Here is a 12,195-nt window from a genome sequence, read left to right as displayed (position 1 = left end):
CAAGGCTTCAGATTGTATGATTTAATAATGAACTAATTATTTAAAGGCAGCTATACTGGCAATTGTGATTAACTATCATAAAATGCAATACGCTATTTTGTGTGTCTGCCTGCGTGTGATGAATGGATAGAGATTTGTCTTAGGGTTAAGGTAAAAGCTTCATTTTCAAGTCTCTAAGGCAGGGGTGGGCAAAATGCGGCCCGAGGGCTGGATGTGGCCCTCCAGGCCATTCTGTCTGGCCTGCGGGGCCCCTAAAAAATTTAGAAAATTAATATTTATCTGCCCCTGGCTGCCTGGCATGTCGCCTTCAATGGCTTGCTAAAACTCAGTAAGCAGCCCTCTGCCCAAAACAATTGCCTGCCCCTGCTCTAACAAAATTAATTAAAATTAAATCTTAATAAAATTAAATAAAATTAAATCTTACAGAAATAAAACCTCTTGGGGCACGTCCAGATGAGCGCACACGTGCCTCTTGCCCCATCTCAAACCCCTTTGAGACAGGTCAAGAGGCACATGTGGGAATGAAAAAATGTTCCCCGACCTGCAAGTTTGGGGTGGGATGGGGTTCCACATTGCTTTAACACTGTAGATATATCAATAAAACATTGCCCAACTGATTGCTGTCTCTGTCTTGCGCTCTCTCTCTCTTTATAATGGTCTTTTGTTTTAATTGTGGAGGAACATGGATTTCGGGGTATTTTACAGAGTGACTGGGATTTTTTTTAACAGGGCCTTTTCAGTTTTCCAATAGGGAAACACCAGAATTGATGCTAGGGAGGCCAGTAGCAGGACCCTGCCTGCTCAGAGTTGGCACCGTGGACCCAACTGGAGGTGGCTGACCTCCTGGCCAGATGAGGCCAGGAGGACACGCTTTGACAGTTCAAATCAGGCCACCATGCCCAGAACATTTTCTGGGTGATAGCTGTCCAGATGGCCAGGCAGGAAATACACATGGCAATAGTGCTGCACAGAGGCCAACTCTGCAGCCACAGCCCACTGGCAGCTCGCCCAGAGGGGCAGATGCCTCTACTGGCTGTACAGTCCCCATCCAGGTCTGGCAGGTGCACAGCAGGTCACAGCCAGGCAGCAGCCCTCACTGCCAGACTGCTGCCGTGGGTAAAGGGTGCAGGGAACTCTTGGCTGCTTCAGCAGTCCAGCTGGCACAAGGGGTAGTGTCCCCAAGTACCAACTGGCTGGGCCCCAGAAGCTCCTGAGAGTGAGTAGCCCTGAGCTACTTGCCAGGGCAGGTTTTTGTACTGCTGGGGACAGCACAGATACTGGCCCCGGGCTCTAGCTCCCCCTGGCTGAAGATCTGAGAGGAGCCAGGCAGGGTTATTTTGCCCCAAATGGCACCATTTGCTCCACACTGAAGTGCACGTCCAGGCACATGTGCTGAAGCAAAAAGCCCCAGCTCAAATTTGCACCACTTCTATTTAAGCTGCTGCAAGCGCACGTGCTTGCATGTGTGGACATGCCCTCGGTGTGTGTTCCTTTTTTTTTAATAAATGTAAAAAAAGGTGGTTGCTGAAATGCCTTTAAACACACATATTCTTTTCTGTGCTAATGAGCTACTTCTTCAATGCTTCTACCCTCTCATTCACTGTGTGACCTTGATCTAATCTTTTCTCTTCCACCCCAGTTTTTTCCTTTTAAAAACTATAAAATAATGAATATCACAAAGTCTGCTTTGTGGATTATGTTTATATAGGTCGGTGTATGTATACATTCTGATTGCTAGCTATTATTATAAAAAATCTTAACCATTTTGTTAATGGTGATGCAAACTGAAATAGAATCTCACTGCTTGGTTAGCATAAGGTGCCAACCAGTCTTATGTCAATTGTTGGACCTATTTTGCATATAGTAAAAATGAGATGGGATGTCCAATCAATTGGTCTTTTCTGGAGTGAGCTGGGGTTGGGTAACTGATGAAGTAGTAGCATTAACACTAAATTTTCTTGCTTGGTTAGTTCATGTATTAGTCCTTAATAACCTATACACAACTTTGTTTCGGGGAGATGAGCCATTCAGATTTTATTTTTTTAGATGGACATGATGCATCTAAATTTATCTGGGTAATATGCTGAAAGGCTTAAATCACATTTTACTTAATTCTTTTGCAGTTATATCTTGAAAGACAAAGGGTAAAATTCTGATCCAGTTGAGTTCAGTGAGCATTTTCACAGTTGGGTCAAGCATTTCACCTCAAACGTGTTAGCATGTGACACTGTTTACAAAATCCTATTTCCAAGCCCAGCACTCTTCGTCTTCCTCTTCTATACAGATGTATTTCATGATTGTATGGTAAGTAAAGAATTCTTTGCTAGAGGAATGAGGATTTGGGCTCTGTACAGTAATGCTGTTTATCAGTGGCAGTCACTGGAGTCTTTCGTAGGATAACTTCAAGGTTCCTAACCTCTAAAGGGTTGAAGGGTTTTCTCTGCAACCACCCATCTTGAACTTAAATTGGTTCATTTCTTTCTTTTAATCAGACTACCCTGCCAAGCTACCCCTCTTTTTAAGTATCACAGTTCAGACAGAGCAGCCTTTCCTGGCTGTCCTTGGAACAAGTCAGCCAAAACTGAAGAGGCATTTTAGGACTCTTGAAGGCCTTTTGAAATACTTAAGCTTTGACAAAGAACATCTTACCAGCTTCCTGTCCTCCTTTCCTAAATTGGGAAGTTTATTATTATTATTTTTTTTTACAATCCCCACTTAATTTTAAAAGCATTATTCATGCTAATTCCCCTCATTATGTTTCCCAGTCAGAAAGGATTTATTTTTTGTTCCTACCTAGATGGTATTTTAATAAGTGCAGACCTGGCAGCCAGCTGTACTATTCTTTAATGAGTTGTGTTCTCTACTGTCCATCCACTGATGGATTATAAATCATTAAAAGAACTCACTGGTTACCACTCAGAAAATGCATCATCTGGGTTTCATTTTTTTAATACATTCATAAGTGAGACTGTACATTCCATAAGCACATATGAGCACTATGGCAACAAGAGCTAGGAGATTTGCAGAGAGTGCATGGGAAGTGTTTTCCAACAGGCACATAATGACAGTGGCCAGCATTACCTTTGGCAGAGTGCCATGTGAGACAAACACCAATATTTTTTACAAGAAAAATATTTTATAGAATCATAGAAAATTAGGGTTGGAAGGGACCTCAGGAGGTCATATAGTAGATGTTCCTGCTCGAAGCAGGACCATCCCCAACTAGATCATCAAAGCAAGACCATCCCCAACCAAGGCTTTGTCTAGTCAGGTGTTACAAAACTCCAAGGATGGTGATTCCACAATCTCTCTGGGTAATCTGTTCTAATACCTACCTCCATGGTGTGAATACTTTTTCTTAATATCTAACCTAAACTTCCCTTACTGCAACTTAAGACCATTGGTCCTTGTTTTGTTATTTGCTGAGAACTATCTGGTTCCATCCTCTTTGTAACCACCATTCAGGTCACTGAAGGCTGTTATTAACACCCCCCCACCCGTCTTTGCTTCTCCAAACTAAAGAAGTTCAGTTCCCTCAGCTTCTCCTCATGAATCATGTGCCCCAGTCCCCTAACCATTTTCATTGTCCTCTGCTGGACTGTCTCCAATTTGTCCACATCCTTTGTGTAGCGGGGGAGCAAAACACAAAGGAAGTGGACCAAAACTGGACATGGTGCTCCAGATGTGGCCTCACCAGTGCTGAATAGAGGGTAATCATCACTTCCCTTGATCTTTTGGCAACACTCGTCCTGATGAAGCCCAGTATGCTGTTAGCCTTCTTCGCAACAAGGGCACACTGTTTGCTAATATTCAGCTTATTCCACTGTATTATTTAGTCCACTATAACCCCTAGGTGCTTTTTTGTGGAGCTGCTGCCTAGCCAATAGTCCCAAGCCTATACTGTTGCATGGGATTGTTCCATCCTAAGTGTAGGACTTTTCACTTGTCCTTGTTGAACTTCATAAGATTTCTTTTGGTCTGAACATCCAATTTATTGAGGTCTCTCTGAGTGCTAGCCCTACCCTCTATTGTATCTACGGTCCCCCTAGGTTGGTGCTGAGGGTGCACTCCATCCTATCTTCCAGGTCGTTGATGAAGATATTAACCAAAACTGGCTCCAGAACTGAGCCTGATACCAGCTGCCAACTCAACATTGAGCCCTTTGAGCTTGATGATCCCCAGTTTTCTATCCACCTTGCAGTCCATTCTTCCTTAGTTTGTTTGTGAGGAAGTTTTGGGAGACTGTATCAGAAGGCTTGCTAAAGTCAATGTATATCACATCCACAGATGTTTCTAGATCCACAGAGGCAGTCATCTTATCATAGAAGGCAATCAGGTTGGTTAGTCATGACTGATTTGTTCTTATTCACCTTCTTCTTCTCCAAGTGCTTAGAAACAGATTCTTTGATGAACTGCTCCATAATTTTTCCAGGGACTGAGGTGAGGCTGAGTAGTTTGTAATTCCCCAGATCCTCCTTCTTCTCTTAAAGATGGGCATTATATTTGCCCTTTTTCAATTGTCTGGGATCTTTCCAAATCACTGTGAGTTTTTAAAGATAATGGACGGCAGCTTTGCAATCACATTGGTTAACTCCCTCAGCACCCTCTAGTGCATCATGTCTGGCCCTATTGACTTGTACTTGTCCAGCTTTTCTAAATAATCCCTAACCTGTTCTTTTGCCACTCTCAGCAGCAATCCTCTTCCCTGGACTGTGCTGCCAGGTGCAGTGGTCTGGTAGCTGACCTTTCCTGTGAAGACTGAGGTAGAAAAGGCATTGAGTATTTCAGCCTTTTCCACATCATCTTTTACTAGGTTGCTTCCCCCATTTCAGGGATGTTGCTGACATACTTGTAGAAACTCTTCTTGTTACCCCATAAACTTGTCCTTAATCTGTTCCTTTGCCACTGTTAGCTGCTTACCTCCTCCCCAAACTGTGCTGCCAGGTGTATATTCCTTAATCACAATCTACTCTGCCAGTATGCGTTCTACTCTCTTTTTGATGGCAAAAGGGTTATGGGTTTCTGCACATGCTTGATTTGCAGAGCTGTTCATTGACTTGCATTTAAGCATTCCTACTTAGAGACTTTATCTTTTGACCTCTTAATCATTGAGGTTTTCCAGGAAATCTACCTGCAACCGCTGGTCTTCAGCTAGCCGCTTCCTGGAGGCTCTGGTCTCTTGGCGGATGTCTTGCACCTTCTGGGCTGGTTTGTTGTCGTGGTAATTCTTTCCTTCCGCATCGCCAACCCTGTTCTTGTCTGCCACGTCTTGGTGTTCTGCAGTGGGCAGGGTAAGTTAGCGGGTCCCTCGGTGGCCCGGGTTAGGCCCGACGGTTGCTCATGGGGCTCCGCCACCCCTACAACCCAGCCTCATTCCGCCTTCAGTGGGCCGCCTCGTTATCTTGCTGCCTTCCTTGCAGATAACGCCCACCACTCTGTGTCCAGAAGTCTATGACGGGAGGCTTCGCCCACTCCTGCGGCACTTCACTCTTTGCTCCCATCCCACAGGGAACCTCCCCCACTATTGCCGCTCCTGGGGGCTTCCCTATGACCCGAGCACAAGAGCGCCCCTACCAAACTCAGCCCCAGCTTGGGATAGTCCAACAACAACAAAAAAAAACCAGTGCACCTCCACCAACCCACCACCTATTCCCCGTCCCTGGATCCTTAAAGAGAAGGAAGGACTCTACACTCTGTTTGTCGCCCCCAGGCCTCGTTCCGATCCTTCACTTGACCTCCTTGGTCCCAGCAGCGACCCCGTTCTGATTACAACCCCCCGTCCGGGCTGTCCCCAGGTCTTTGCCTCTCGGCATGCTGTCTTCCACACCCCACCGTCCCAGCACTCCCACCTGAGTCCTGCTGTGCTCTAGGGGCTGCCTCCAATCCCCTTTCCCTCAGCCAGCCATTCACTCCTCCAGTGCCCAGCAGGGGTCTTTGACGGGGTGCTCCTCTCTCTGGCCAACTTTGCCACCAGCTTGTTGGTCTCTTCGAGGTCTGTCCCTGGAGCTTCCCCTGCTACCGGTGTCAGCTGCAGCCTTGCCTTCTGGCCATCTGCCCCCTCCGCAGCAGTGGCCACCATTTTTATTTTCGCTGGCCAGCATCTGATGCTGACGTCACCGGCCGGCCACAGCTGTACATAGAGGCGGATAACAAGCTGCTCGGGTTCCTCTCTCCGCTCCACATGGGCTCCATCCCAAGCTGCAGGTGAGTACCCCGCATTACTTAGCTTCCCAGGACACTACCATAATGTTGCACAACTGCTAATGGGGTATTTATCTTGGAGTAGACAGATGAAAGTTAGAATATAACTGAGCTCTCATCTGTAGAGACAAAACTACTTTTAACCACCTTTGCATCACAGAAAGGTTACCTCATGGTATGGCTACTCTATCTAGAAAGGACTTTGCTCCTAGGATTAAATACTGGCCTCACTGAAATCAATGGCACAACTCCTGTTGACTTTATTGGGACCAGGATTTCACCTTTGACCTTTACAAAGCTGTAGTTTAATCTTGTTCACATTATATATACATCTGCTGAGGCATTAGCAAAGGGTATCTTGTCATAGTAGGTTTGGAATATACATGAACTTTTCACCTCTACATTGACTAAACTTGGTTAGAAAATGGGGTTATCCTCAGTCATGCAAACCAACCATCTGTCGAAAACGCATTTATGAATCTTTGTCAAACTTGTTGATTCCGCCCATGCAGATTGAGCTGTAACATTGTAGTTTTGTGCCTATTCTTGGAGCAGTAGTGATCAGAATTGGCTTTGAGGGTGCTTTAATGATGTCATCCAGCTGAATTACTTAGAAGCATTGAAGACCTGTCAGAGTGACTATTCTGTGGTAGGTAAGAAATTGGAAGTTAAAGTTATTTTGAGAGCTTTTAGTGGATGTAAATTCACACCAGCAACTAGACTTTCTTTGTGGATGTAATAGTATGAAATCTTAGGTGAGAGAAGGAAAATTTTAATGAAAGGTTGGTGAGAAAGGAAGTGATTGAACTTTTGTTTGAATAGATAGTCCTTGCACCCCCCACCCGATACAGATGATGTAAATTGTTAGTGCTAAAGACATAAAACAGTATAGATTAGGGGTGGTCAGTCTATGTCCTACATGCTATAAGTGCATGGGCAGCTTTTACATGTGACATGCAGCGGATTGGGGAGGAGGCAGAATGCAGAGCAGCAGCTGATTTGGGGAGCACAAGGAAGGGCTTGAAGAGCAGATCAGCATGTACAGCAGAAAGCAGAACAGCAGATCAGGCAAGGGATCAGAGTGGGATTTCAGGAGGTGGGGGTGGTGGTGGAAATGCCTTAATTTGTCACACCTGCTGAAAAGTTTAGCCTCCACTGGTATAGATAATTATGCAGACTTGTGGTTGGCTTTGGCAGTGTTCTAGCATTGGGGGCTTCACTTGTTTCAGGGCTAGGCAGCAGGGAGCTGTGCCCATGCTACAGCCAGGGAGTAGGAGAAGCAGTGGCACTGGCAACAGCTGGACCACCAGTCTTTCTCAGACCTGAGCCAGGTTCTAAAACATTGCTGTCTATAACAGTATTATAGACAATTTGGCTCCTATTGGCAAAAACTTTTCTTTCTTGAGGGGCAGAGGTGTATTTTGTAGGAAAGTACTTATGAGATTTATGTGGAAATATTAAATGGGGTTGGAGTGTTGTTGTAGCTGTGGTTGTCCTGGAAATGTCAACACTTTTTTAAAAATGGTTTTGTTTAGCTCAGCTATATAGTTGAAAGAGCTGTTGGGCAAGCTTTTGAGCATCAAGTGCCCTTGTGAGACTCAATCTTGTCTCTGCCATAAACTGTAGATTTCATGAATAGGATAGAGAAATCACTTAAACTCTGGACTGGCTTGTACTTTAAAGCAGGATGTCGGACTCATGAATTAGTGGGCAGGATCCAGAGCACTGGGCTTCTCATAAGGCTGAAGACCCACCCCCAGATCTGGCTGATTAGAGTTTTTGCCATGGCTGTTGTACCTCTGCATCAGCCAAGGAGTTAATAATGCCTCCATTCAGTCCCTGTCCCTGTGGCTGCTGGATCTGCAATGTTTGCCTGACCAGCATCCAGAGGGTGAATGCTGCCAATTTTTAGTTGCCAGCATGACTAAAACCATTAAATTCTGCACCCATGTTTACTTCTTGTGTCGTGGCTGCGCTGACACTGCAGCTCCAGCAGCCATGGTAATGGGGCTTGAGCAGCAGCAGTGTTAACACCTTGGCTGCTGGCAGCTTCAGTAAAAAGCCGTGCAGGCCAGATGGCCTACCTCTGCAGGCCAGATCCAGCTGACAGCTATATATCAGCCTTTAAACCCTCACTAATGCCAACTCATGAAAAAATCATGAGACTCCCAACTTCCAAGTCAAATTAACTCTGACTCATGATCTCTGGATAGAGAGATCAGATCTTGGGATTTTTTCTTCTGGTGCATGTACAGCAGTGCTGTGCTGGTAAGTCTGTGGAGGGGAAGAGGCAGGGGGGGAGTGGGAATGAGTAGGGGGCAGTTCCAGGCCCCCATGGTGAGGGAGGGAGCGGGGCAGGGGCTGGGGTGAATGGGGCCCTGGGGCAAGGGCAGGATGTGTGACAGAGCTGTGGGTGGCTCGTCCAGGAGCAACAGAGCTGCACACTGGCCACACCACGTGTCCCCTGCCTGCCCAGAGGTGTTTTGCAGCTCCTGGGGCAAAGGCAGCAGGGCACAGAGCACCAGTGAGCAGCATGCTTTTGCTCCATGGACAAATCAGGGGGGTCATACTTCCCCATGCCTCCCCAATGGTGTGTGCAGCGGCAGGGAGCACACCCCTGTACTCTTGGTCAAGCTGCCTGCTGCCTGCCCTGACCCGTCTATGTGCATCTGTCTGTGTATGTGTCTGTATGTGTGTCTGCCCCTCACTCCCAAGCCACAGTACCCTAAGCCCTGCTGCTGCCCCTTACTCCTGACCCACAGTACCCTGTAATCTACCAGGGTGTGCAGCAACACCCCCTCCCCAGGCTCTAAACCCCCCCACACAGAGCCCCCCACACCTTCATAAATAACCCCCCTACAAGCACACACTTCAAAAATAGCATTTCATGATTTACATTCCAAATCTCTTGATTTTAAAAAGTTTCTCTCATGATTTTTGACATGGTAGGGTTGGCAATACTGAACCCTGCTTTAAAGGGTTTGCTGGTACACATGTGCTGGTGAACACCTCTGTTAGAGTTGCAACTTTATAAGAACACTCTTGCCAATATAAGGTAAACCAACACCTGAAATGGATAAGCAATATGGGGAAAAGGGTTTTGTGGTGGTTCAGTTGTGTCTTCAGTGAGATTTTTCTATTATAGTCTCACCAGCAAGGCAACCCAGAGGTTAAGTGATTTGCCATGTCTTTTTATTGGCACAAGTTGTGTCTACAGCTTAGGGTTTTTGCTCAGAACTATATCAGTTAGGGGGTACCAGCTTTTTACATTTCTAACTGACATATCTGTGCTTGAAAAACCTATTTAAATATAGACCAAGACTCTGTGTGTTTTAATTTAGTCATCCAGAAAATGAGAGGTAATGATCCGTGCCTACCTGGCAGGGTTGTTGGGACATTTACTGTATAAACATTAATAAATTAGTCTCTGATCCATGTATAGAAAGACTTGTATAAGTGCTTATTATCATTAATTAGTTCCCATTTTCCCTGTTCGAGAATGTTCAGTTATAATAACACCTTGCACTGCAAATCTTAAAAGGTACAGCATGCTGTCCTTGAGGATATAGAAGGCTTATTGTATGGAAAATGAATTGTCAGCCAAAGCAGCTTCTCCCTTTTTTCCCTCTTCCCTGCCTTTAGCTAAGGAAGTGTAAATATACCATTCAAGAGAGTAACTGTACAAGACCTTACCATTAATTTGGTTTCCTAATAGCTTGCTGCTTCAGATTCATGATTTGTTCAGTGCACGTCAGAAGTGGGCAGTAGGAAACTGAATAGTACAGGAATCTGAATAAAGCAGAGAAGACTCTTTCACAATTGGAAATATTGGTTTGTTATTAGTTGAAGTTTTTTGGACTTTGTGGCCAGGCAAATATTACTTAGTGCATCAACTAAAAATGTGAGACTGGTGTGTGTTAAACGATTTACTTAAATGAACAAAATGGATTTATATGGATTTTGGGCATAGTAATGTTTTAAATAAAATTTTTTTTTAGCTCTTTATTAACTATTTGGCAAGAGTGCTAATAAAGCATTGAGGGAAAAACATTTTAAATGATATTTAAACTGAGCTAATATGAAGGTAGCTGTGAGATAAACATCACACACTGTAAGAGGAATTAATTTCCACGTTCCACATAGAGAATATTTGTATTTCTGGAGATCTGAGAATGAAGCAGAAGGAGGTGGGGTAAAGGAATGGAGGGAGAGAAGGGAAAAGAAAACAGTAATATGTATACTCTGCATATAATTTAGATACATGAATCTAAGTGCATTTCTGTTGGTTAAAAGAGATGGAAAAGTGCACTGAATGGAATAAGTATAGATTGGGAGAACCTTTTATTGTCCAAATTATGGTGAGATTACATTTTTTGCCATGCCTGGGTTTTTTGTTTTTTTTGTTTTTCTTGGGTTTTTTCCCCCCACCATTTACCCCCTAGCTTTATTATTGTTATTTTAGGGGTGTATAAACTCTTCAGGGCAAGGGCTGTTTTCTAGTATGTTAGCTAACACAAATGGGTCCTGGGGTTCCTGGAAGCTACTGTAGAATAGAAACTGTAATAAATAATAATAGTGGGAAATACATTTTAAATAAATATTATAAGTAACCCATGGATGGTTATCTAAGTAGGAAACAGATGCATAGATTATGTGTGGTTAACTAATAATGTGTTACTTAACCACTTGTTATCATGAACTATGGGGAAATGCGTTCTTAATATTAAGTATGATGATTGTTACTATTTGTGCATAAATGTATTCATTGTTACATTTATAACTAAGGTTTTGGTGGGTTTTTTATGTTTTCTTTCTGTCTCCAATGAGGCTCAAAATGCACAGCAGCTCCACGAGAGGATCCAGTCTTCTAGTATGGATGCCAAATTAGAATCACTGAAAGATTTAGCCAGTTACTCGCGGGATGTTACGTTTGCCCAGGAATTTATAAACCTAGATGGTATCTCTCTCCTTACGCAGATGGTTGAAAGTGGCACAGAGTAAGTATGTTGTCTGAACTGTCATTTGTTTTCAGTGCATAGTTGTTTTCTCTGTCCTCTTTATTTTAGCTTAAAGTATTTCCTTACAAAGTACTTGGTCTTATTCTCCTGCCATCCCCTAGAATTAAAAAAAAAAAAACCCCCAAACCCACCCCTGTCCCAAAAACATCAACAAAAACCCCCACACCCTCATTTGTTAATAGTTCCATCTGGAGTCTGCTGTTAAATGGTGACTGCAGATAACTTTGTTTAAATATATGCTCTTTAATACAGCATTAACAATCCACTTCCTTTCCTTTTCTTCTTCTTTCTTAACTATTTTTTTTAAAACTTTTGTGGTTGGGGATTTGTAAAGAACAAAGGCTAGCTGGAATTTTGTGGCAGTTGGGCACCTGACCCCCTCAGGGTATTTTAAAAAATCTCAGCCTTTTATCCTGGTGTTAATTGACTTAATCCTGTTCCATTAAAGTAAATGAGTTTTTGCTATTGGCTTTAACGGGAAAAGGAATGAGACATTTATTGTTAATACGGATGTTACAGGAAGATTTGCCCCAGCAGCCTGATCATCTTTATGTTAACTACTGTTTTAATAGATGCTGTTTCTCATGGGATTTTGAGATCCTCCATTAAAAGATGGTGTTTCTTAATGCTTTGCCGTTACTGTATCAAGATCTACCTGTGCTGTTGATGTAGCATCACTGCCACAGGCACTTGGGAGGAAGCTAATACTGTAGAACAGCCTTGTTTTGTAGCCTGTGTAGATGTGTTAGATCACTTCTCTCACCCTAGCTATAGTGAATTTTGGTTTGATTTTTTTCCACTTCTTAAATATCAGTTTTTCTGGAGTTACATTACCCTAAGGCCTTGTTTGCACTGAAGAATTCTGTACTGGTGTAAACCATGCTGGTCTACAAACACAAGTTCTACTGGTTTAATTAAAAATTTTAAATAGATTTACTTTTTAGCATCCTAGCTTAATTTAATCACCAACCACACA

At 43.6% G+C, this 12,195-nt stretch overlaps 1 protein-coding gene across 3 annotated transcripts in view; it reads left to right on the top strand.

Moving 5' to 3' along the window:
- Nucleotides 1-12,195, top strand: part of ELMO1 (engulfment and cell motility 1) — a 544,813-nt gene that overhangs the window by 151,824 nt on the left and 380,794 nt on the right. For all 3 annotated transcript variants that reach the window (XM_019509059.1, XM_019509060.1, XM_019509058.1), the window contains one exon: nucleotides 11,029-11,198. In XM_019509059.1, coding sequence (XP_019364604.1) covers nucleotides 11,029-11,198 — 170 coding nt within the window. The remainder of the gene's footprint in view (nucleotides 1-11,028; nucleotides 11,199-12,195) is intronic.

The sequence above is a fragment of the Gavialis gangeticus genome, unplaced genomic scaffold (genome assembly GCF_001723915.1).
Source record: "Gavialis gangeticus isolate Ggan-Ray unplaced genomic scaffold, GavGan_comp1, whole genome shotgun sequence".
In the NCBI taxonomy this organism is placed as follows: Eukaryota; Metazoa; Chordata; order Crocodylia; family Gavialidae; genus Gavialis; species Gavialis gangeticus.
The sequence above is the reverse complement of the archived record's forward strand: the minus strand, read 5'-3'. Positions and strand labels throughout refer to the sequence as shown.